The 24504-nt window shown below is 39.2% G+C and overlaps 1 protein-coding gene across 7 annotated transcripts in view; it reads left to right on the top strand.

Moving 5' to 3' along the window:
* LOC120236343 (gamma-secretase activating protein) overlaps positions 1–24504 on the top strand; it is an 84395-nt gene that overhangs the window by 34969 nt on the left and 24922 nt on the right. For 3 of the 7 annotated variants that reach the window (XM_039239096.1, XM_039239095.1, XM_039239100.1), the window contains exons 12-19: positions 98–183; positions 7430–7507; positions 8201–8278; positions 11774–11866; positions 12000–12217; positions 14243–14312; positions 14881–14963; positions 18413–18466. In XM_039239096.1, the coding sequence (XP_039095027.1) occupies positions 98–183; positions 7430–7507; positions 8201–8278; positions 11774–11866; positions 12000–12217; positions 14243–14312; positions 14881–14963; positions 18413–18466 (760 nt within the window). The remainder of the gene's footprint in view (positions 1–97; positions 184–7429; positions 7508–8200; positions 8279–11773; positions 11867–11999; positions 12218–14242; positions 14313–14880; positions 14964–18412; positions 18467–24504) is intronic. The other 4 variants (XM_039239097.1, XM_039239098.1, XM_039239099.1 and 1 more) reach the window with 4 other exon arrangements.

Raw genomic sequence — 24504 nt, 5'->3', positions numbered from 1 at the left:
TGAGCCGAAGTCAGACACTTAACCGACTGAGCCACCCAGGCGCCTTGAGAACCAACTCTTAAAGGCATTCACAGTTTCTTATCCTTTATGTTTTTAGACTTGTAAACTTTGGATGTGATGATCTTCAAGACCCAGAGAACTTATCAAAACACCTGACCCTGTGCGTTTTTACCAACCATACAGGTAGAACCAGGATTATATTTATCAATTTATTCAATTGTACTTGAGTTCTATACAAAATTTAGTCATTGTTGTAGCTATATGGGTCCTTAAAATATAATAGAGCCACAATCTTACATAAGTGATCCTATGGATATTTATATAGTATATGAAATTATCTTCTCTACTCCAATTTTATTCATCTTTTATCTGCATAAAGGAAACCATAGTCAGCAGGGTTATTTTTTTGTACTTTTTAATAGAGGGGATGGATTCATATGTAATTAATCTACATTGTCTCACCTGCTCCATCTTTTAACATATGGCATACAATTATAAGGATGCTTTTTGTGTCAGGCTTACTAATGTATTTGGGCTCTAAACCTATGTACTGGGCTGCTTTAAGAGCATGCTAGAACTTACTGAGTTAACAAAGCTTGACAAAGTTATTAGTGTACTGTAATCCTCTAAATGGTCAACTCTAATAACTAGATCTAATAGCCATTTTTAATACCCTAGCTTGAGTAGACAGTTAGCACTGAGTTAAATAGCACTTGTTGTAAAACCGTATTCCTTTAAAGCCAGATTGTGTGGTATTCACTAAGCCAATGTTTAGGCAGACTTACTGTATGCTAGGTATTGGAGAAACAATGATGAGAAAAACTGTCCTAATTTTTATTAGTATGGACATTACTGTTTGGATTTTAGACAATAAAAAGTGCACACAGAGTATTTCAATAGAATCTTGATAAAGTGTAGGAATTAGGAAGTGTATGAGAGTGTATGATGGAAGGTGCTAATATCTTCAGATATGTTCTAGTTCAGCTAGTCTGTCCCCGTTGCTCTTTCCAGCACATTCTGTCTTAGTCCTGAAAATTGCTCCCTTTTCCCCCTTACTCTTTCATGATCTCTGCCATTTTCTTCTGTCCATCTCAGGTCTCTCTCAGGTACAAAGTCCCTCTGTAAACCAGTCTTGAGAGTTTAGAGAAGGCAGGGACATTTCACGTGAGACTTGGAGGGTGTAAATGCGTTAAGAACAGTGTGACCAAAGTAGAGGGAGCAAGGGGGAGAGGTGACTTGAGCCAGGTTAGGTAGGGCCTTGCAGACCACAAAAGACTTCATATTTTTATCTTGAGTCTTAAAGTCCTTAAAGGCTTTTTCTTCTTATTTTGACATTTTATTTTGAGAATGCTCAAGCATTAGAGAAAAGCTCAAGAACAGAATGAACATTCATATACCTTTTACTTAATCGTATCATTTACAGTATTTGCTTGATCACTCTCCCCAATCATAGGTACTGTTTTCTTTCTTTTGAAAAAGCCATTCAAAAGTAAGTTTCAGACATCCTGACACTTTACCACTACATAATTCAGCACGTATCTCCTTAGGTGAAGGACACTCTTTAACATAACCTCAGTTCCACTATCACTGAAAGAAATGAATTACACTAATCAGTAATAATTTCATATTAAAATTTCCATGATTATTTTTAAAAAGTCCTATATATGTTTAGATTTCTATGTATTTATGTATATGTGTTATTGTATGTATAAAAATGAATGTATGCATGTTCATAACTTTTAAAGCCAGGATCCCATCAAGATTCATGTATTATATTTGGTTGTTATGTCTTTGTAGTCTCTTTTAATGCAGACCACTTCCCTTCTTTCCTCTGCCCCATCCCATCCCCATTTTTTTTTCCTCCCCTACAACATTGATAATTTGAAGAGTCCTGACCAAGTTACCTTGTGGAATGTCCTGCATTCTGTTTTTTTCTGTTTCCTTGTAGAAGTATTTAACTACTTCCTCTGTCTTTCACATTCTCTGTACATTGGTAGTTAGACCAAAAGGCATCATTACACATAAGTTAAAAATTTTCATAGGAAAATTGATGGGTGATATTGTGAAATTTATTTGCACCAGATTAGAAGGCATGTAACGTCAGGATGTCCTACTATTTGTGATGCTAAGTTTGCTCATTTGGTCACGTGGTAACCACTGCCTGTCTCCCTTAAAAGGTACATTTTAATCTTTGAAGGAGTAACCTGTGAGGTATTACTTTAGCATCATGTGACTGTCCTAGTCCCCAACAACTTCTTACTTGGTGCCCCTTAATGGTCCATTACTGAAGTATTATGGGTTTTAAGTTTTTATTCATTTATTTTGAGAGAGGGAGAGAGAGAGAACTCCAAACTCTGTGCTGTCAGCACAGAGCCCCATGTGGGGCTCAAACTCACATACCATGAGATCATAACCTGAGCCAAAGTCAGACACTTACCATCTGAGCCACGCAGGTACCGCTTCACTGAAGTGATATAAGCAGGCAGTGATGTCATTAGGTACATATTTTTAAAAGATTGCTTGCTGCTGTGTGAAGAATGGATTGGAGGAGGCAAGAGGAAAAGTGGGGAAATGAGCATTTGGATGAGGTTAGAGTCATACATTTGGAAGCAGGATGGCTTGAACTAAATGGGCAGCAGAGGTGGCAATTTAATGGATTTAAGATACATTAGGAGGTGGAACTGAGGAAACCTGCTATCAATTCTGTGGGAAGGAATAGTTCTCAAGTTTCTGGCATAAGCACATGGGTGAACTGTAGTGCCATTTACTGAGGTATAGTGGTTTGGGTAGGGCTTAGGGAGATTGTGAGGGTTGTTTTGGACATGTTAATGAAGAGATCTGGGACTTAGAAGAGAGGTTGGGACTGGACATGAATAAATGTGAAGTCATTAAGTCTGCAGTTGGCATGTGAAGCCATGAGAAGAGTGCAGGGCCAAAAGGGAAGAAGTTTAGGAATAAGATCTGAGAAGCAAAGTATATAAAGTTTGGGTGGAATATCCAAAAAAAAAAAAGGAAAAAGAAGGTCTGGAGAGAGAATGGGAAAAGCAGGTGTTTTACTATAGCAGCCAAAGGCAGAGAGGGCTTCACAAAGGGGAAGGTGGCTACCTGTTACGAGGCAGTGAGTGGCAGAGTCCCTTGGCTTTGGCAGCATGGAGATTACTGTGAGTAGTTTATGTTGGGTCATTGCAGTGAAATCCCAGTTGTGCTGGGTAGTGGCACGTGGGAGGTGAAAAAACCATAGCAGGTATAGACACGAGAGGGGCAGCAGCTAGAAGGGGTAGCAAGATTTAGGGAATATTATTTTTGAGGATGGTAGAGACTCCAGTATGCTCAAATGCTTACAAGGTGGCAAGAGAAGAGATGACAGTACACAGCAGAGAGGAATCACTGGTAGAATGAATTTGCTCCGAAGGTGGGAGGTAATGGGATTCTGAGTGCATGTGGAGGGACCCGGATAAGCTCATCCCTAGTACTTTATTTTAAATCTATTGAATATAAACAATCATTTTAGGCTTTCATTCTTTGAAGCTCTTATTCCTTTTCATTTTATTCCCATAGGAATTTCTCACGAACAGTAGCAACTATAACTTACAGATGGGCGATCTATGACGTATCTTCTTCAATAAAATGTTGGGTTTATCTGCATGAGAAGGAGAAGGGTCTGCTTTTTTCCTTTCCCAGCCACGTCTAGAAAAGTAGAAAATGAGGCTTGTTCTTCACAGTCAGCTTTGAAATACAATTAAGCCTGTTTGAACTGGGATACTTCCCGATGTAAGATGCAACAATCCAGGAAGCAATCTTTTGGTTTTTAACTCATAAGCTGTCACCTCATGTATTTTCCAAATTGCTTTTGTAAAAATGATTTTTTCACCTTTGTGGTTAAAGAAACAAAAGCCTAGTTCAGTGAAGTAGGAATGGAGAAGGGAACAGAGAGTCTATCCCTACTCGGCACCCTTTTTACCCAAGAGCTTAATTTCCCACGGGCGTGGAGACCAGAGAACAGGATTCATGAAGTAAATGCTGGTCAGTCTCAGGGTTGTAAAGGAACCCAATCTTACATCAATGATACCATAATAATATTTGGTGTTCGTTTGCCCATATTGGTCGTTGGGAGCTACTTTGTCCTTTCAACATTGCTTGTTACATGGTCAAAAGCATGAATGTCCTGAATTTTCCTGCCCTAAGAAATGAAATCCACTTCCTTCCAAGGAATTAGAGGTGAAAATCTGGATGACGGGAGTGCTCATGAGAGGTGATGGTGGGCAAAAGTGCTGCCACTTATGTATTAAGATTGAGTTCATGCAGATTAAAAAAATTTTTTTAATCTTTATTTTTGAGAGAGAGAGAGCGCGTGCAAGCGCGCACGCAAGGGAAGGGCAGAGACAGAGGGAGACACAGAATCTGAAGCAGGCTCCAGGCACAAGCTGTCAGCACAGAGCCCAACGCGGGACCTGAACTCATGAACCATGAGATCATGATCTGAGCCGAAGTTGGATGCTTAACTGACTGGGCCACCCAGATGCTCCACAATTCATGCAGATTTTTAAAGATAGTTTATAGCAGGAAGGTAAATCATAGACTTCCTAAAGCAGTGAAGGAAGGAAAAAATTCTTATTATTTTCCTAGTAATCAACTCTGCAACTCTTCATAAGTCAGTGGCTGTAATTCTTTCTTGTGCACCACCTACTGGGAGGTAGTGAGGGGTGAAAAGTGTAAATTCTCTTTCCTGTTCATATAATTGCAAGAGTTGCCCTTCACAAGTTCCCAGAATTAGTCTTGTGTTTTAGCATTTTATAGAGCCTTTTACAATGAGATAATTTCCCTTGGAAAACTTTGTCCATAATAGCTTTCATTGTCCAAATAGTTTCCCAAAGGCTAGCCAACTCTGAGATTTTATCTTCATTATTGATGAATATTTATTAAACATCTCTTTCTGGATACACCATTAAGAGCCATGCTTTGTTTTTTCAAACTGTGACTTCCCCCAACTTGTAAATAGCAGCAGAATCATTCTGGAATAATCATAATCTCAGCTAACCTTTATAGCCAGATATAACTTCTTTGGCAGAGCTTTGTACATATATCTCTTTTAATTCTTGTATAAGAACCATATGCAATAGGTTCTATATTTTATTTACAGTTGAGGAAACTGAGGTTTAGAGATTTTAATTAATTTGTCCCATGCACGTTGTAAAAATACTGATGCCTGGGTCTCACCCTCAGATATTCTTGTTCAGTTGATTTAAGGGGAGGCTTGAGAACCTGTGAGCCTCAGGTAAGTTTACTGTGCTTTCCAGGTTGAGAACCAGTGTTCCATAGCTGAGTTGTCCAATATGGCAGCCACTAGCCACATGTGGTTATTTACATTAAAGTTAAATAGGAAAGAGTTGCAGTAGCTACATTTTACTTAAAAAAAAATTCCCCAAATCAACATAGCTTTTATTTCCTCTTTAAAATATCACAAATAAGTCTGAAAAATCATCCAGCATCTTGGTGTTTCTGTAGCTGGACAGTTTAGATTCTATTCATCAGCCTGCTGAACTGTCCTTTTTCAGAAACATAAATACCATCCAAAAATTTTCTGATACCCTTGTTTTTAATGTAGCTACATTTTAAGTTCTCAATATCCACACGTGGCTAGTGGCAACCAATTTGGACAGCACAGATATAAAACATTTCCATAATCAAAGAAAATTCTATCCATGGGCCAAGCTTCGCTGAGTCTATGCACACCCATGTCACCTTGCTGTGTCGTTATCTTTTCCCCCTCTGGGCTTGGGAAGGGGAACTCAGCCACAACATAAAAGCTATTTGGAAATGTTTGCTTATGAGATCTGAAGATGGCTCTTGGTGTATGTAATTGGGTACGTTTATTCTACATCTCACTTTATGCAAAACAAGAAAAATGACGACCTCTGTTCTCTAAAGAATGGTGTGTGGACAATTTTGCTAGAAGTGGGGGATAACATCTCCTTTATATTGTTGACTTTTCATGTTCATGCCACAGGATAGATTTCTACAACAAGAATTTGGGTCGAGAGCTGTGAATATATTTAATCCGCTACAAAACTGTGTTTCAGAGAAGTTGTACAACTTCCCTCTTCTATTATTTGAGAATGTTTTTTCCTACTGCTTCCTTGACAGAATTGATTATCATTTTTAAAACTTTGCTGATTTGAAAGGAAAAATACGGTGACTTTAAAAAGGATTTTATTTGGTAACCAGAGTGGCTAAAGTTTAACTATGTTTGCTAAAACATTTCTTTCTCCTTGTGATCGTAGAACATAACAGAACAGGATAAACAAGTAGTTTTCTTCTGGTAGTATGTTTACTTTATGAATGTAGTTCAAGTGGTACATAGAACTTTTTTTAACTGTTATAATTACTGTTTTTGTTTAAGCTTTAGTATAGTGTTACTTGGTTTCTTAGTCCGCTGTAATTTTAAAGAAAAGTTATTATTGTGTACTCAGTAGCCATAACAGTAATTTTACATCTAATAGAATTGTTACTATTTTTATCTGATAAAATTATTCTTTTAAATTATTTTGTATTTAAGATATTGCAATAAAATATACTTCTAACAATATGGTGCAGTTTTAAATGTCATTAAACACAGTCACATATGATTGTTAAATCCTTTCCACCCTGGAAATCTCCTATTTGGGGTAATCCTATAAATGTTAGCATTGGAAGGATCAGTTTCTGCTTGATGCCTTCAGTGGTAGTTCGCTGATGAACATAGCTAGTCTATCTACATAGCAACAGCTGCTAGAGATGATGGACATATTACACACTGAAGGAGGAGGGGTGCAGGCTGAGGGTGTTCTGGAGTGGTGGGGTAAGTGAAGGCAGTCAGGGCTCATCTGGAAGGACTGCTTTGTGTCATGAGCTCGCCTTTGCCCTTGGACCAAGGCTCTTGGTGACCCAAATAAGGGTGGGTATGGGGCCAACACACAATTGCTCTTATTGGCCCAGTTTGTCTTCCATTCCTTACAACAAAGAAGACTGGAAACTTTCTGTAAAGAAGAGACACATTTTTGGTAAACTGGGGTCTATACTAATTACATTACTAATAATGGCTGGAAGGCAAGCTAAATAAGAGAGCAGGGCAGTATATGTATATTAGGAGAATCTCATGAAGCTTTGTAAATTTCTGTAGACACTCCATGGTTTCATATGTAAGAGTGTGTCTCTATTCATTTTCCAATCCTTCAATAACTCACCACAATACATTGCTTATGTGTGTGCTGAGTAATTGTTGAATTAGCAACTTGTTAACTTGTTAATAGACCATTTCTAGATTTTGGGAATCTCTGTGGTAAGTTGAGGCAGAACATCTAAAGGAATAGAAGTCAGGATAAGTGACTTAGGAAACTTTTTATTTGTCTAAGATTGTTTTCAGCTCTATTAAATAACTTCTTATTTCTAGGAAGTTTGTGTGTGTGTTACAGCCCGAAGTTTGACTCTTGGGAAAAAATCACGTATTCTGTGTTTTACTTTCATAAAGGTACATGTCATTTATTTTTAATTTTTTTTTACTTTTACATAATCACTTTTTCCAAATGGTAGAAAATTAGATACATTTCAAAGACTTATTACCTTGTAATGGCTTTTACCAGTGCATTCTGTACTGATATATATATATATATGTATATCTATATAATACATATTTCCTGAATAAATTCACTAATGATGAATACAGTTAACTCTTGAACAATGTGGATTTGAACTGCACAGATCCACTTACATGCAGGGCTTTTTCGATAAACACAGTAGAGTTCTATAAATATAGTTTCTCATCCTTAAAATTTTTCTTAATAACATTTTTTCTTTACTGTTAGAATACAGTATAGAATACATGTAACATGTATGTGTTGACTGTTTATGATAAACGTTAAATGATAAACATTATAACAAAATACTTCATATCCTTCTATCTGATCACAACCTACCTTATTAGGTCTAATATTATACTCTAAGCCCAGCACAAGTACTAGATGGTGATTGCACTTGTGATCCGCCTTCTGTGCTGGCTTTTGGAAAATGATGGGAACCACAAAATCCAGAAGTCAGACACGGGCTTTGTCAGTTTCACAGCTCCTAAAAGTTGAGAGTATCACATAGAGTAATAGCCTTGAGTGGAATTCCAGCTCTTTGTTTCTTACCATTCTTTTCTTGGCTTCCTGTTCTCTACCCACAGGGCACAGCAAGACCTTCACTGCTGCTCTTGGGAGTGTTGACTCACATGTGACAAAGGGCCTTACTTTTCTCAACCTTGGTGAGTGAGAGGAAGTTGGGTCTCTCTGCTCTGACCCTCCTTTCTAGTACATGTGATACTCAGCCTTCTATATATCATTTTCTCATCCACGCATCCCATTTTCTCCTACTTCTTCAGGACTTGGATTGTGAGGATAATCACTGACCTTTCAGAAGCCTGATAGGAGAAGGTTTTCTCTGGACACGTTAGCACCTCTAATTCCTCTGCTGTTCAAGAGCCAAGTGTATTAAGTTAGTTAATATTTTTATAATATTTTTTTTCCTGACCTGTGTCTTTTTCAAGGCCTATAGACCAACCCTAATGGACATATTTGTGTCTCCCCTAATGGACATATTTGTGTCTCCCCCAATTCATATCAGTCTTTTGGGGGAGGGTATATGTTTCCCTTTATAGAGAATGCAGGCTGTGAGCTTTCCTATGTTTTTAGTAGGAAAGAAGCCTGGGTACACATCTCAGCCTTTCTGAGCCTCAGTTTCATTATTGATTCTAGAGAGGACAAAGGTCTTTGAGAAATCGTCCATTTCCTGTTGCTAGAGACTTCCAAGTCCTGTAAATGGTTTACAGATCAGCTTGAATGTGTTGATTTTCATTGAGTAAATAATGGTAAGGGAACTTGAGTGTTAGGTTGGAACATATTAATGGAGTCTATAATGAAGAAAATAAAGAAGGAGTTTATTGTACCAACCTACTGAAAGTTGCTTTTGCATGTCAGTTGGGGTGAGGGTCACAAACAGGTTAGCACAGGACTAAATAACAGAAGTATTGCTTGCCTACCCAAGGGACATGGCACAATATTTAAAAAGAAAAGCTTCAGCATTAGAGCACGTGATTCTTTGATGTATTCTCCTTCTCCTGTTCCCCAGTCCATCTAGTATCATGACAAAGGTTTAGGAAGGTGTGACGTGAGGGAACTTGGCAAAATGAGAATGAAAATGATAAGAAAGTTCATAAAAAGATTTTTCTTTTGAATGATACTATTGGTCAGGTATCTAAGACTGAGTGGGCTAGTATGTGGCAAATGTTATCATGAGCTTTGAACCTGTGGGAAATTGCTTTTAGAAAGGCCTGATTCTGCTGCTTCCTGTGGTAAGAGAGATAAATGTAAGGTTTCCTGGGTCTGAGACTTGATTATTATCAAGTAGCGAATGCTACATCAACATCACATCTAAGAGTGATAGGGGAAACTTTCCACTAAAAATAATCTTAGCATTTTGTGAGGTCAAGGGTAGCCTTCTTTTTTTCCCCCAGAGAATGACTTTAGAAAAGGGCAGGCATGATTTAATCTATGGTCTTCAGACTGTGGAGCCAGCAGAAATACTAGAGCTTTATAAAAATAGGCTATCTAACATAAGTTATTTTTCCTTCTTAAACACATTTATCTCACAGGCACAAAAATATACCCAGGATTAAAACTATCCCAGGAGTAATTTTAATGACAACAGTATTGCTTTGTGAGTGATGTATTTTGTCCTATTAATTGCATGAAATTTTCCTGAATTGTCACCCTATTAAAAGGGGGCTTATATTGATTAAAATACTAAAGGATAGAGCTTTGAAGATGTTTTCTGTGAACCCCAAACACCTCTATTTATGAAAGACACATTTGTAAATAAAAAGCCACCATTTTGAAAATGAGTAGTATGTGCTCACTTTATTATTTAAATTACCTTGATGCTTAAAACCATTCTGTTTGGTGATGTTATCCCCATTTTACAGATAATGAAACTGAGGCTCAGAAAGGCTGAGATGTGTACTCAGGCTTCTTTTAGTGTCTCCTATCAGGGGCACTGTGTTAGTTTCTTATTGCTGCTACAACAAATTATCACAAATTTAGCACTTCAAACAACAGAAATGTTGTCTTCTGGATCTAGAGGTTACAGTTCTGAAATCTGGAGTCTTGAGGGGCTAAGTCAAGGTGTAGGTAGAAATGGTTCCTTCTGGAGAAGAATTCATCCTTGGCTTCCTACAGCATCTTGAGGCTAGCATTTCTTGGCATGTGACCAACGTGACTCCCATCTCTTTCATCCTCACATGATTTTCTCTGTAGTCCAATCTCCCTCTGCCTCCCCTCTGTGAACACATTTGTGGTTACACTAAATCCACTTGGATATTCTAGGATACTCCTTCCATTTCAAGATCCTTGATCCTATCTGCAAGGTGACTTTTATCACTTGAAGTGGTAACATATTCACAGGCTCTGGGATGAGCACTGAACATCTTTAGGTGTCATCATTTGGCCTACCACAGGTACTGTTGACACTTTTGATGACACAGTACTTTTTGTGTGAGAGTGTCCTGCCCGTAGAGGGATTTAATAACCTTCACTCCCTACCACGCCAATGAGTGGGACAACTCTGAGCATCCTCACATATTTCCAAATGCTTCGTCTCCCAGGGACATAGTTACCACCCTAAGTAACTGGTTAAATGCTAAGCCTAGGAATTAACTTAGATCATTTGATGCCTAAACCCTTTCCACGCTATGCTACTATATCATTATTCATGTCTTTCTACTTAAATGTTACCATAATAAGAACATTATTGCAACCATTTGTGCTACAGACTTGAATATCACTTAATCCCTGGTGACCGAGAGGACACTTCTAAATCAAATGGTTCGAGTTTTACATCCTCTTTCCCTTCCTTTCCACTGAATGCCTTCTATGCAAATGACTAGCTTTTTTTTTTTTTGCTCCTTAGGAAAAAAAAAAAGAGTCCAGCTGGCTCACTTATACTCTAAATGTGTCTTCTATGTGAAATCCACTGCTATTGCCTGAATTTTTCTGTTTTTCTAAGGTCCTATAAAAATTATTGGCAAAGGCTACTTCCACCTTCCCATTCCCCAGAAACCTATTTTTATACCTAGTTTCAATCTGTGTACAAATGTTCTTGGTACAAAATTATCTAAAGCACAGACTGTGAAGGTGTGAATTCTCAGCAGGAATATATGCAAGGAAATATACTAGTATTTCACAAAGCATTAGAATGCCTGCAGAGATTGTTTTGATGAATTTCAATTTAAGGTTTCTCTAAACAAAACGACGATGCTGATAGTGGTGATGACGATGAGTGGGCAAACACAGGAAACTGAATTTTAGAGCGGCCCCAAACTGGCAGAAACTAGGAAGGAAATTCCCATTTTAAGCTGTTCCCAGACTATCAGATAAAGGAAGAATTCATCTTGATTTTTTTTTCTAATTTGCTTTCAGAGGTCATTTAGATTCATAAAAAGCCACAATTCACTTAGAAACAGAATTACAGATGTCAATTAAGATAACTGTGGCTAGATGGATGAAGAAAATTAGCCACAGGTAGAAATAAATGAGATCTGGCTAGGGAGATGAAATGTACTGACGTCAGACAGCATATTATTATGCTGGTCAAAACGCTTGTGTCTTAAGAGGCACAAAGAGGGATACTGTGAAGTTCGGGGCTTTATCTTTGCCTGTGTAGCTCTTGCCACATGCAGATAACTTAAAATTTTTCTTTTCTACAGACTATTATGTGGCTGTTTACTTACCTGGTCATTTTTTTCATCTACTTAACATTCAACATCCAGACCTAACCTGCCACAGTTTGTTTCTGACAGGTATGGTGATATGGCTGTCATTTTTCTCTCATGAACATGGTCCATTTGGGTTTGTCTTGGCAGCATTTATGTTTGGGTGAGAAGGGTTTCTTTTATTTGCTGATTTTTTTTTTTTTTTTTTTTTTTTGTCCAGGAAACAGTGAAGTGGTTGATATGCTACCTCATAGTCCTTTACAGTCACTGTCAGGGTCCCTGGTACTGGATTGGTGTTCTGGAAAGCTCTATAGGGCACTCCTCAACCAGTCATATTTATTACAGTTCCTATGGAACACTCAGCTAGACTGTGAGAAGATGGCCGTGTTGCACTGTGTGCTCTCCTGTGGCGGAGACCCCCGGTTCTTGGAAGCCAAGGTGGTTATGTAGCTTCAGTTTAAAACTTGGCAAATGGACAACACCAGCGGTATACGTTTGTGGTTGAAATGAACCATTGAAGTCATTTTAATTTGTAATAATTAATTGAAGCGTATGGTCTCCATCCTGACTTGAACATCTTCTTTTCTTGTGCTTGCCTTTTTTATAGACCCCCAACCACACCTCAGACTGTGAGCATGTCTGTTCCTTTGACTACTCTCTTTTCCATACTGTGAAAAATGGTAGCTATATCAGTAACATTCCAAGAAACTGCTCAGTAAACAGTAAATAGTTTCTCAAATATCTACTTTTCCTACTGGCCTATATACGATGTATCGTGTCAAAAGAACTAAAATCTGATGGCATATATTATATTTTAATAAAGATAGCATACGTTTACATTGCATGATATAATTAAGCACTTTGACATACCTTGTCATTTAATTGTACAGCTACCCTGTGAAGTTGGGAGAAACCCCTCCCTCCATTAGACTTGATTGGGACAAATGGGTAGTTGGGTAATTGAAAAAACATGTCTGAAACATTTTAATCTAAACCCAAAAAAATGTGCATTTATTCATCTATCTATTTATGTATTGATGTAGATTAAGACCCTTTCTTTGTATCTTAGTAGTTAGAATTCACAATCATTTTTTCTTATATAAAACCACTAGTAATCTGTTCTCTCTGACTTCCTGTTACTTTCTTCTTCCTTTCTTTTTAACCTTACTTTTTTTTTAATCAAAGGAGAGCAATTTTATAAAGATCCTTTCAAAACAATCTGTGAAAATTGGGCCATTTTTTCTAATCTTTTACAGTTGTCTCCTACCTAGTTTTTTTTAGTGTTTTAGACATGCCTTTGAATCTTTCCAAAGCCTTCAGTTTTTGGGATGCCTGGGTGGCTCGGTGGGTTGAGCATCTGACTCTTGATTTCAGCTCAGGTCATGATCTCATTGTCATGAGATGGAGCCCTGCTTCAGGTCCTGCCCTGGGCACGGAGCCTGCTTGGGATTCTCTCTCTCCCCTTCACTCTCCTCCTCCCCTGCTTTGTAGCACATGTGTGCTCTCTCTCTCTCTCTCTCTCAAAATAAATGAACATTAAAAAAAAGGCATTCAACTTTTATTGACCAAATAGCACTCTTTTTGCATCCATATTTCACTTGCCTATGGTAATATTTTACTAAATTACCTAATTGTGAAAATAAGTACAACTAGCATGAATAAGTTTGGAGATAAAAATGGCAACTTAGTGATAGGAACACAAATATGAGAGTGCTCTGTGGCTAGGCAAGCCTGCTAGTATCCTTTCATTGGAAGGCTGCAAACAAGGAGTTGCAGTCCTCAAGCAGGGAAGGATGGTTGAGGAGACTGAGAGAATCGTTGATACAACATGCCTTTGGGAGGCCTGTACAGTGGTGCTCACGAAGGTTAGGGTGGTGTGGCAGTGTTCACACTGATGGCTGGACTGGATTCAAACCCAGGTCTGTTGCCTCCAAGCTTAGTGGTGTGGTTTGGTTCGGTTTTCTCCTATATCCCACAGCCCTTCACACTGGTACTTTGCTATAATGAGATGTACCCTAGCAAAAACAAACATGGGGTTGAAGAAGCCTTACTTGGATTCTAGCAAAGGGCATTTAGTAAAAAGATGCGTCAAATGGACCTGATTTACAATACTAGTTAAGTCACAGTCTTGCATTATGTGTCTTGAAGAGAGTATAGAAGTCAGTGTGTTCTTTGGCAGTTCCAAAATAGAAAATTTTAAGATTCATATATATATATATATATATAGAATGCTTATGTTTTAAGAGAGAGCAAGCAGGGGAGGGGCAGAGAGAGGGACACAGATGATCTGAAGCAGGCTCTGTGCTGACAGCAGAGAGCCTGATGTGGGGCTAAACTCATGAACCACGAGGTCATGACCTGAGCCTAAGTCACCGAGCCACCCAGGCACCCCAAAGATTCTTTGGTGGTGGGGGCAAGGTGCAGATGTAAATACTAACAGAATTGTCTTCTCACTTCTTAAAGATTATTCAGTGGATTTCTGAGAATCTCTCTGCCTGCCATTCATTTGACTTCATCCAGGAATTTATAATTGGTAGGTGTTGCTGCTGGTGCATATTCAGTTGAATCCTTGACCCTTTTACCAGAGGGAAAGCAGTAAATTGATAATGGCTCAATCTGTCAAAATGTTAGTTAGGAGCTTTTTTTTTTTTAACTCTATTTCAGACAGCAGCTAATTAATTTCATTCTCTCGTGGTCTTGTGAGTAGTTGTGGCCATTCAGAGACTGTTAGGATATGATATAATCTTCATTCTATAACCTTATTAGTGATTTTTTTCTCCCCATTAAGATGTAACTTTCTTAGCTCAGTTTTGTGTTGGCCAGTTGCATGTGAAGTGGTATAACATCACTGGGATAGATAGAAATGCCAAATAAGGTTTTTTTTGGTTTTGTTTTTTTACCATTATTATTCTCCTTGTGAAGAACAGAACCTGAACATTTAGTGAAAGTGGAACCATAATGGTTAAGCTTTCAAGGGTAAGGATAAGGCATTAAAAACATTTTTGGGTTTGCTTGTTTTGGTGAATTACAGTATCTACTGCCTTGTTATTAAACCATGTTTGTCTGTTTTTTTCCCCCTTTCCTTTCACAAATCTGTTCAGCTTCTTCATATTGGAGCATATGTCCAGAGACCAGTAACATGGATAAACTTTTGCCACATTCCTCAGTGCTCATTTGGAATACAGTAAGTTAATACTTTGTGTTCTTTATGTAATTAAAATTGATTCACTGTCATGGGTCAGTCACAGTAACCATGGCTGTGATTTTGGTTCTGTTTTGACTGATAAGGATCTGAGTTGGAGTTTTCTGGCAGAAGAATAATAATAAATCCTTGCTGTTAGCTAACGTATTTATATAAAGTAGTAGAACTGAAGGAGAAGGTACAGAATATGTGTTACTCTTCTTACTACTAGAAGTTAAGCCTCTGTCATCTTCAAATGGTATTTTAATTTTTTTTAGCAACTAGAGTAGAGGAGAATATTTCTTAGGTTTTTATTAATGAGGAATAGCTGGGCCAGTGCTGTTGTTTGTAAGCTGCTCTGTTTACTAAGTAGATTAACACCTCTTCCCAGCCTCCCATAAGGAAAATCTGTAATAAGTGTAGAGCTTCAAGATCAGTAGAAGTTAGTAACCTTAAGCAAATTCACTCCATTCAACCTTTTCTTCCTCCTGGTCCCTCCTCTGTATTTTTCAATTGGAAAGTGGTGAGATAAAATATTGTTTCTTTTCTCTTAAACATGGTGCAGTGAACTAAGTTTTTATTGGATCAGAAAGCAAAAACCATGGGGTGCTTGGTGGCTCAGCTGGTTAAGTGTCCCACTTCCTCTCAGATCATGATCTCACAGTCCAGGAGTTTGAGCCCCACATTAGGCTCTGTGCTGACAGCTCAGAGTCTAGAGCCTGCTTCAGGTTCTGTCTCCCTCTTTCTCTGCCCCTCCCCCACTCACTCTCTTTCTCCCTCTCTCTTTCTCTCTCTCCTCTCTTTCTAAAATAAACAAACTTTTTTTTTTTAAATAAAGCAAAAACATATACAGGCTGCCCCTGAAAAAGGTTTCTTCTTTCATATTTAGATGTTAGAACTATATGCTTAGTCTCAAGGCAGAGGTTTGTATCAAAAAGACATTCAGAAAAATAAATTTACTTTAGGTAACACAGACATAGGAAAATAAGTACTGGCATAAGTTGTAACATTTGCCCATTTTGTATTTAGTCTATCTAAATATAGTCAGGTGTGTTTGATTCATTTCTAAATTTACTGTATGCATGGTGGTAGTGTTTTCCTAAAGGCCCTTCCATCTTTTACTGTTAAAGGTTATTAAATTTTCTCCCTTCACTGTAGAATCACAAGGAAAAGATGCTTCTTCCTTCATGAGGCCCTCACTGTTTTTCTTTGAGAACCCTTGTGAATAGACATGCAGGCTCTATGTGATGTGGCAGGAAGTTTGCAGGTTAAACCACAGGGGGTCCGGAAATACACGTCTCTGCCTCCTTTCCTCACCACCCAACCCTGTGTTGAACTCTTGTGTTCAGTGTCTGACAGGTGGGGACTGGGAACCCCTCATTCCCAGAGTTGTGTTTAAGGAGGGAACACATGTTTATTGCATGACTCATGAGAGAATCATCTTGACAGGCAATTCTTCACTTTTGCATTTCTCATGACTTTGTGAGGCAGAGGAGCTCTGTAGACATACAGAGTGATGGCAGCAAGCCCTGTGAGCAGTACAGTATAAGAAACTTCCACTTGTAACCACCATCTACTGAGCTTATTTTAGGGTTTTCATGTTGCCCTACACTTCCAGTGGTTGGAGTAGGTCACCTTAAAGGTCTCTTCTAATCCTGAAGTTCTTTTTTTTTTTCTTTTTTTTTTTTTTTTTTATGTTTTATTTATTTCTAGGAGAGAGAGAGACAGCATGAGCAGGGGAGGGTCAGAGAGAGAGGGAGTCACAGACTCTGAAACAGGCTCCAGGCTCTGAGCTGGCTGTCAGCACAGAGCCCGACGCGGGGCTCGAACCCACAAACCGCGAGATCATGACCTAAGCAAAAGTCGGTCGCTTAACCGACTAAGCCACCCAGGCGCCCCTAATCCTGAAGTTCTGAGTCCATGCATATCTTTAACACTGATGTAAATCATTTGCTTTTGCTTTTTCTAATCTGCAAATGCTCTTAATCATACATCTTAATAAACACTTGCCACAGTAGGAAATATGAATGTCATGCTCTGTATGGAGACAGATTATTTCTGTAAATAACTGAATTGGATTTAAGATACCTAGAACGTATGATGCTCTTACACATAGATAATCCTGAATTATGCTTTGTAAACAATTAGCCTGGTTCTACCTATTTTAAGATGCCATTTGTAATCTAAAGCTGTAGTGAAATTGTAATGCTTTTTTGAAGTGTCTCTTCTTACTGAGTAGTGATGAGTGAAACACAAAGTATATTCTTACCACAGGTTTTCAGTGGTTATAGTGGACAACTCAGTTGCTTCAATATCCTTGAAATTTATTTCTCCATTGCTATGATGCCCCTTTCCACAGGAATAGTGTAGATCAATAAAAATCCAGGACATTTAAGTTCTAAATAAATACCATGTTTTATTTCTACATAACACCTTCTAAATTAATTTCTTATATATAATCTACTTTATTTTAGAAAAAAAGGATGAATTCACTAGTTAAGAAGCTAATCTAAATAATTACTATAGAAATACACTTCCAAAATAAGTGAATGAAGGGCAATTTTGGAAGTTTTTATTTTTATTGAAATTTTTGTTTTAATTTTTTAATGTTTATTTTTGAGAGAGAGATTGAGAGACACAGACTGTGAGCTGGGAAGGGGCAGAGGGGGGCAGGGGACAGAGAATCCCAGGCAAGCTTCAGGCTGTCAACATAGAGCCCAACACGGAGCTAGAACTCACCACACGATCATGACCTAAGCTGAAGTCAGACCTTAACCAACTGAGCCACCCAGGTGCCCTGAAACTTTTGTTTTAATGCTCACTAGTTAGCAGAATGTTATAATTTGGTCTTCCTGATGTAAATTGTGTATCTTTCATATTTGTCATGGGGATACTGCTGCATAAACTCTTTATGGGGACCTTTCATTTCTGAAATTATGGTGGAGGATGAGATGAAGAAAAATCTTATACTAAAGCCAAAAAAAGAACCCCATTAATCTTGGTTCCTCCTAGTGAGGCAGGAGCCTACTATAATATAATGCATTTAAGCAAAAGAGAAGAAGAGGAACAAAAGAGCAATAAAAAAAAAAAAAGAAACATTTTCCCCTGAGTATTACACTTGATGGTACAAATATAATTTGCCTTATTGGTTCTTAAGTGGAAATGTATAAGTATTAAACTATTTGCTTTGTATTCCTAATAGTCTTCTCCTTTCCTTCAGGGACACTGTCATCTATTGTAATCGTAACTTTAAAGAACATTTCCCTTCCCAAGGCAAGAGATGGGCTGTGTTCACTGTTATTTATAAACCCCAAGGTTTATTTAAAGTAGAGGTTAGCAAACTGGGAGCTGCCCTCAGCTTCTGTCTGTGCAGAAAACACTTCCTGAAGGTTCAAGCTTGTGGTGGTTGATAGGTTTAGCAGTTGTGTGTATGTTTTTTCCCCCTGCCATAGGAAATTCCTGGAATAACCCTTGCGACAGAAGAGATCGCGTTGCCTTTTATGAAGGTAAGTCCTTACAGGCAGAGGCGAGAGCACAGCTGTGCATGGCTTCCTTGCTGGTCTCCACGCCCAATGGGAGTCCCGTCCCTGCTGCCCCAAGTGTTATGGTGGTTCCCAAAGGGCTTGTAAACTGTTGGGAGAGGATGTGGGTAAAAGGGGTAGGGTTCATTCTCTAGAAAGCCCTTTCTCAGGGATTGAGTAGTCACGGAAGGTGATATTATGGCAATTCTTAAGAATACTCTTTGGAGAGGGCAGTTTTCTGAAGACAGAGAATTACGGGGCTCAACGGAAACTATACAGAACTTATCCTTTCCACCGCACCTCAAAGCAGTTCACACGGGAGGAAGACCCTGGTAGCTGTTTCTTTACTTCATTTGTGCTCCCACCCCCTCATCAGATGCATCATTTGCACATGCGCGCACACACACACACACACACACACACACACACTTAAACCCATCAAGTAAGCTGGGCTAGGATTATCTAATTTCCTTCTGGTTCTAAGAACTGCTTTTCTGTTTCTCAAAAGTGATCTGTAGTGGCTCTGTGTATGGTCTCTGTGAAGCTCTGCACACCCCCTTCCTGCCACGAAGCGGTAGTTATTAGTGTCTTTTTGCAAGTTGGTGGTTTTAGAAGAGTTTCTGAGTACAATAGGGAGAGTGGGGTGGGGTGAGCAGAAAAGAATGTGTGTGTAGTTTAAAAACTAGACAGTGTTTTAGCAGTTTTCTTGAAGCTCTTTTGTTGTTTTTGGCATTGCCTCCTGTTAATTATAGTTTGGTGTGTAGTGGGAAATCTCAAGTTTTGTCAGCAGGCAGCTCACTGTGCTGCCTCCCTTTTATTTATATTAGATTCTTTTGGATCCACGAAGGGCAGGCCAGGCCTGGGCAGCTGGGGTGAAGGCCATGAGGTTCGAGGTCATGGTGATGCCCCGCGAGTGAGAGAGGGCTAATGTGGCAGGTTTAGTGGTTCTGGGTTTTGGTTCTAAGAAGGGTCCTTCAAGGAGACCAAGAAGTGATGGTTCTCGGCCTCAGCCGAAGACCACTGTGAAGATATACAAAGGGAAGACGATGGAAGAAAAAGAAAGGTTTGATTAATAGCTTAAGAGGTTCTTAAGAGCCTCTATCCTTTCATTTTACCGTTTCTGCTTTTATCATTAGCCCTACCAAACCCATAATGTGGTTACTGGACACACAATAAACCAGTGAGGAAAATTTTAAAGAGAAAGCAGCATCACCCACAACTCTACAGGTCCCAAGATATCAACTGTCAGTTCCCCCTCCATTTCCTCCTGGTCTTCGTCCTAGGTACGCATGCCTTGCCTACTAGTAACGGCCATCTAGAGATATTGAATAATGACGTCAGATTCTACCAAACAGTTCTTGTGCTGCCACACAGCTTCATGATTGTGATCTGCAGTAGTTCCATAGGATTCTGCTGGTTGTTGTGTTCTCATTTATCATTTTTGTGTTTTGAAATATTTCAAAAGTAAGACAAAGTAAATACTTTGTCTTCAGCCCCCATTAAAAAATTGCTATTAAAAATAATGTCTCAGTGAATATCTTTATATAGACAGTTTTTCCTTTGATTTATTCCCCCAAGGCTAAATGTCCAGGAGTATTACTGGATAAAAGACTATGACAGTTTTGATAGCTTTTGATTCTTATTGCCAAATTGGTATTAAAACAGTTGTGGGTGCACCTGGGTGGCTCAGTCAGTTGAGCATCTGACTTTTGATTTTGGCTCAGGTCATGATCTCACAGTCTGTGAGTTCAAGCCCTGCTTCGGGCTCCATGCTTATAGCACAGAGCCTGCTTGGGATACTCTCTCTTTCTCTCTCTCTGCCCCTCCACCTCTTTCTCTCTCTCTCTCTCAAAATAAATATACTTAAAAAAAAAAAGTTGCCATTAACTTATAAGGAACCAATGAGTTTATCAATTTTACTATAACCTTGTCACCATTGTATATTTTTATTTAAAAAATTAAGTGTAAAAGAGTGATGTGAAGGTTCACTTTTGATTTTGTACCCATTGGCTTGATGCTAAGAATATGATTTGCTTTGCTTAGGAACAAAGTGGCTTTTTTTGCACTTTTTTCTTTTTTCTATTTTTGTTTTATGTAAAATGATACATTTTTATATTGTTCATATTTTCTCTCCCTTGATACTCACTCTGCCTTCTCACTAACTTCTCCTCCCTAATGATCTCTAACATTTGGCCCTGCAGACAGTCATCTCCCAAACCTGCTGAGGGGCTCTCCTGCAGCTCCACATGTATTGACACGCTGGTAGGAAGGGTTACATACAATAGCACAGGTTCCAACTGTCGATCTCTTCACGACCTCGTCCTCGCAGACAAGATCTGTCTGGGAAGTCGAAGGTACACTGCCAGGATGGGCCTTGGGCTCAGGAGGAGATGGTACTGGATTTGGCTCCACCAGCTCCCCAGCCTCCTCCCCAGTCACTCAGCATGGGAGACCCTCATCAGAACCTCCCAGCTCGCAGGACACCTGGCTCTGATCTTTCTCATTTGTTGCCCCATTTCTGCTTGCACAATACCCCTCACTATAAGCCGCTGCCTTTGACCTACTTCTTCTACTCCAAGTCCCAGCTTAATTATATTGCAATAGACCTGCTTGCACATCTCACCCACCCCCCTCTTTCTCTGGCCCCAGTTATATGACTGTTCTTGCCACCCTTCTTCAGCTACAGGACTTGGCTCTGAGTATCTATGACCTGAATCGCAAGTTACCTTTCGAACGCATGCTTGCTGCCAGACTTTCCAAGAGGCCCAAGGGACCCCTATTTACTCTGACCACACTCGCTGCTTCCATTCTCCTTGGTAGCTGACTGCCATGATAAGGAGTCTGGAGAGGGAAAAGCAAAGTGAAACTAGATAAGCACTTTCTTCCTGCTTTCTCTTCAAGTAATTCTCCTGTGGAGTACTTTACAAATGTTTAACATATGAATATGAAATTTAACTGGCATAAGCCAGTTACATTAGAAGTTTATCACCTGATAGACAAGTGACTTCCTTGCTTTAGAAAACGGTTTCCAAAAGAGTTTTAAACAATTAAACAAGAAGTATATTGGAACAAGGTCCTTGCCTTAAAAGCAATGTTATCAAGAGTGACCTTCCTATGAATGATTTTACCCCTTCATAAAACATGGTTTTCTCTGGGGAAGTGTCCATTTTTGTGAAAGGTTTAAAATTACCCTTGATTTTATGGTGAGAAGAGAAACTATTAAAGCTGTCTAACCACACAAAGCACCTAAGGATTAAAATATATAAACAATAACTTACTTGAATATAAAAGGTGAACAAACATGTCACAAATGGTGAAATGGAATTTTTACCAAAGGTTTTAAAAAAATTTTTTTAAACATTTTATTCATTTTTTGAGAGAGAGAGGGAGCAGGAGGAGGAGGGGAGGAGAGAGATGGAGACAGAATGTGAAGCAGACTCCAGGCTCTGAGCTGTCAGCACAGAGCCAATGAGGGGCTCTAACCCACGAACCATGAGATCATGACCTGAGTCAAAGTTGGACACCCAACCAACTGAGCCACCCCGGCATCCTCCAAACATCTTAATTTTCATTTTATAAAGTAAGGAAACCTTTTTCCATTTGTTTAGAGATAAACTATCTGGGCAAGTCAGAGACTTAAATCCCCTTCCCACTTAAATCCACTCAGAAGTGAGGGTGTTACTTTACGTGCCTATAGGGGTCTCAGTGCCCCTGAGCAATTGGGAAAACCATTATTGGCACCTGGGCTCTTTTCCATGCAGAGACTTGTTTATTTAATTAGGCTTCTTCAGTTAAAAAGTGTTTTAAGAATACTGTTTTAATTGAGCAGAGCATGAGTATAATTAAGTGCTTGGTGAAATACAAGACTTTTTCCCTTGACCCTCCCAGTACAGACAACCACCATCATTTAAATAAAAGGTTGGTTAAAGATCCGAAGTAGCAACAAAATTACAGTGTAATAGCTTACAATTTTAAAAATGAGGATTGTTGCTTTGATAACAACCTAACATTATCAGAAATGTCAATTGGTTATGTGAGAAATAGTGACTTTTCCAAAGTTCAGTCTGTATATATGTGATACTATGGTACAACCAGAAAAAATACTTTGGTCTTCGTCCATGATTCCTGGCACAGAGTTCCTACAATCCCGTAACTTTGTAAGCAGTAAGAGCTACAGGGACATCTTGTATTATATTTAGTGTTTGTTCCCAGTTCCTGAAATCACCTCAGGGCACAAAGGTGAAAAGAATGTCTTTTGTAATTCATCTCGAGCTCCTTTCAGCTACACCTGAGTTATGTTAATAAGATAATTTTTGGAAAGCACCTAAGACTGGGGGCTGGTTGTCTAAAGAGCCAAACACGTGATTAGAAAGTTGGAAATTTCAGCTAGTTCACTCCTCTCACCTCCAGAGGTAAGAGAATGGCTGGAGATTGAGTTCAGTCCCCAATGACCAATGATTTAATCAGTCCTGCTTACATAATAGAGCCTCCATGAAGAACCTTTACTGAAGGAGTTTGAGGAGCTTCTGAGATGGATGAATAGGTGAGGGTGTGGGAGGGTGGTGTGCCTGAAGAGTGCATGGAAACTCTGAGCCTTTTCTCCCATGCCTTGTCTTATGCATCTCTTCCATCTGGTGGTTCCTTGGTTGTTGTTGTTGTTTAATATTTATTTATTTTTTAAGTTTATTTTTGAGAAAGAGACAGCATGACTAGGGGAGGGGCAGAGAGAGGGGGAGGCACAGAATCCGAAGCAGGCTCCAGACTCCTAGCTGTCAGCACAGAGCTGCATGTGGGGCTCAAACCCACTAATAGTGAGATCATGACCTGAGCCAAAGTCAGTTGCTTAACCAACTGAGCCACCCAGGTGCCCATAATGTTTATTTTAATTTGTGGGGGAGAGAGGGAACAGGGACACAGGCACTGTGCGCGAATGAGCTGGGGAGGGGCAGCGCGAGAGGGAGAGAGAGAATCCCAGGCAGGCTCCACACTTTGTGGGGAGCCCAACAAGGGGCTGGATCTCACAACTGTGAGATTATGACTAGGGCTGAAATCAAGAGTTGGACTCTTGACTGAGCCACCCAAATGACCCTGGTGGTTCCTTAGTTGTATTCTTTTACAATAAATCAATATATAATAAGTAAACTGTTGTTTGTTGTTGTTGTTTTAGTTCTGTGAGCTACTCCAGTGAATTATCAGGCCCCAAGGGGGTGTTGGGAACCTCCAATTTATAGGCAGCTTGTGGGATTTGATGCTGTCTTCAAATAGTGTCAGAATTGAGTTAAATTAAAGAACACCCACATTGTGGTGGAGAATTGATGGATGGGGGCAGGGGTGGAACTCACATTTGGTGATGGTGAGCAGAAGTGAAGTCTTCTGTGAATAGACTGTTGTAGAAGAGAAAAGTTTTTGATATACAACATATTTTCTGGGACAGTGAGTTATGACAAGTTCAGTGAATATTGTCAATCATAATTTTATGATGCTACAAAGAAATACTACCTATTGGAAACGTAGTACCAGGCTGGTATATTCATTCCTGTTATGTCTACAGAGATGCAGGTACCTTCAGTTTGTATCTTAGATGATGAAACTGAGAAACAGACCCAGACACTAGGCTGTGCTGCTGTTATTCATAGGTTTGGTTGAAGATGTTCTGTTTAATGCTAAAGGTTGAAAGGAGGGAAGTAGCATTGGCTTTCTCAGGGTGTATGCTCATTGTGAGACAGAATAGTTCAGAGCCATATTTAGTGGTTACATTAAAATGCAGCCCATGAAAATGGCCAAGAGCTTTGGCCCCAGCTGGGCAAAGAAGAGAGATAGCTTTTTTCTAGATGTTGAGAAAAAAGAGGAAGTTAATTTAGAAATAGGAGAACTGACACTTACAACATGCAGTCCCCTTTCCCAGAAAGGCTCAGGAGATCCAGTCACTGGTCCTCTCTATGATTCAGATGGTCTGTTTAGAGCATTTTGGCCTCGTGTGGTGCCTTGCTAGGTTTATGGACATATAGGTATTTCTATGTTCT

This window comes from Hyaena hyaena, unplaced genomic scaffold (genome assembly GCF_003009895.1).
Source record: "Hyaena hyaena isolate Hyena2069 unplaced genomic scaffold, ASM300989v1 scaffold_152, whole genome shotgun sequence".
Classification (NCBI taxonomy): Eukaryota; Metazoa; Chordata; class Mammalia; order Carnivora; family Hyaenidae; genus Hyaena; species Hyaena hyaena.
This window is presented reverse-complemented; position numbering and strand designations above follow the sequence as displayed.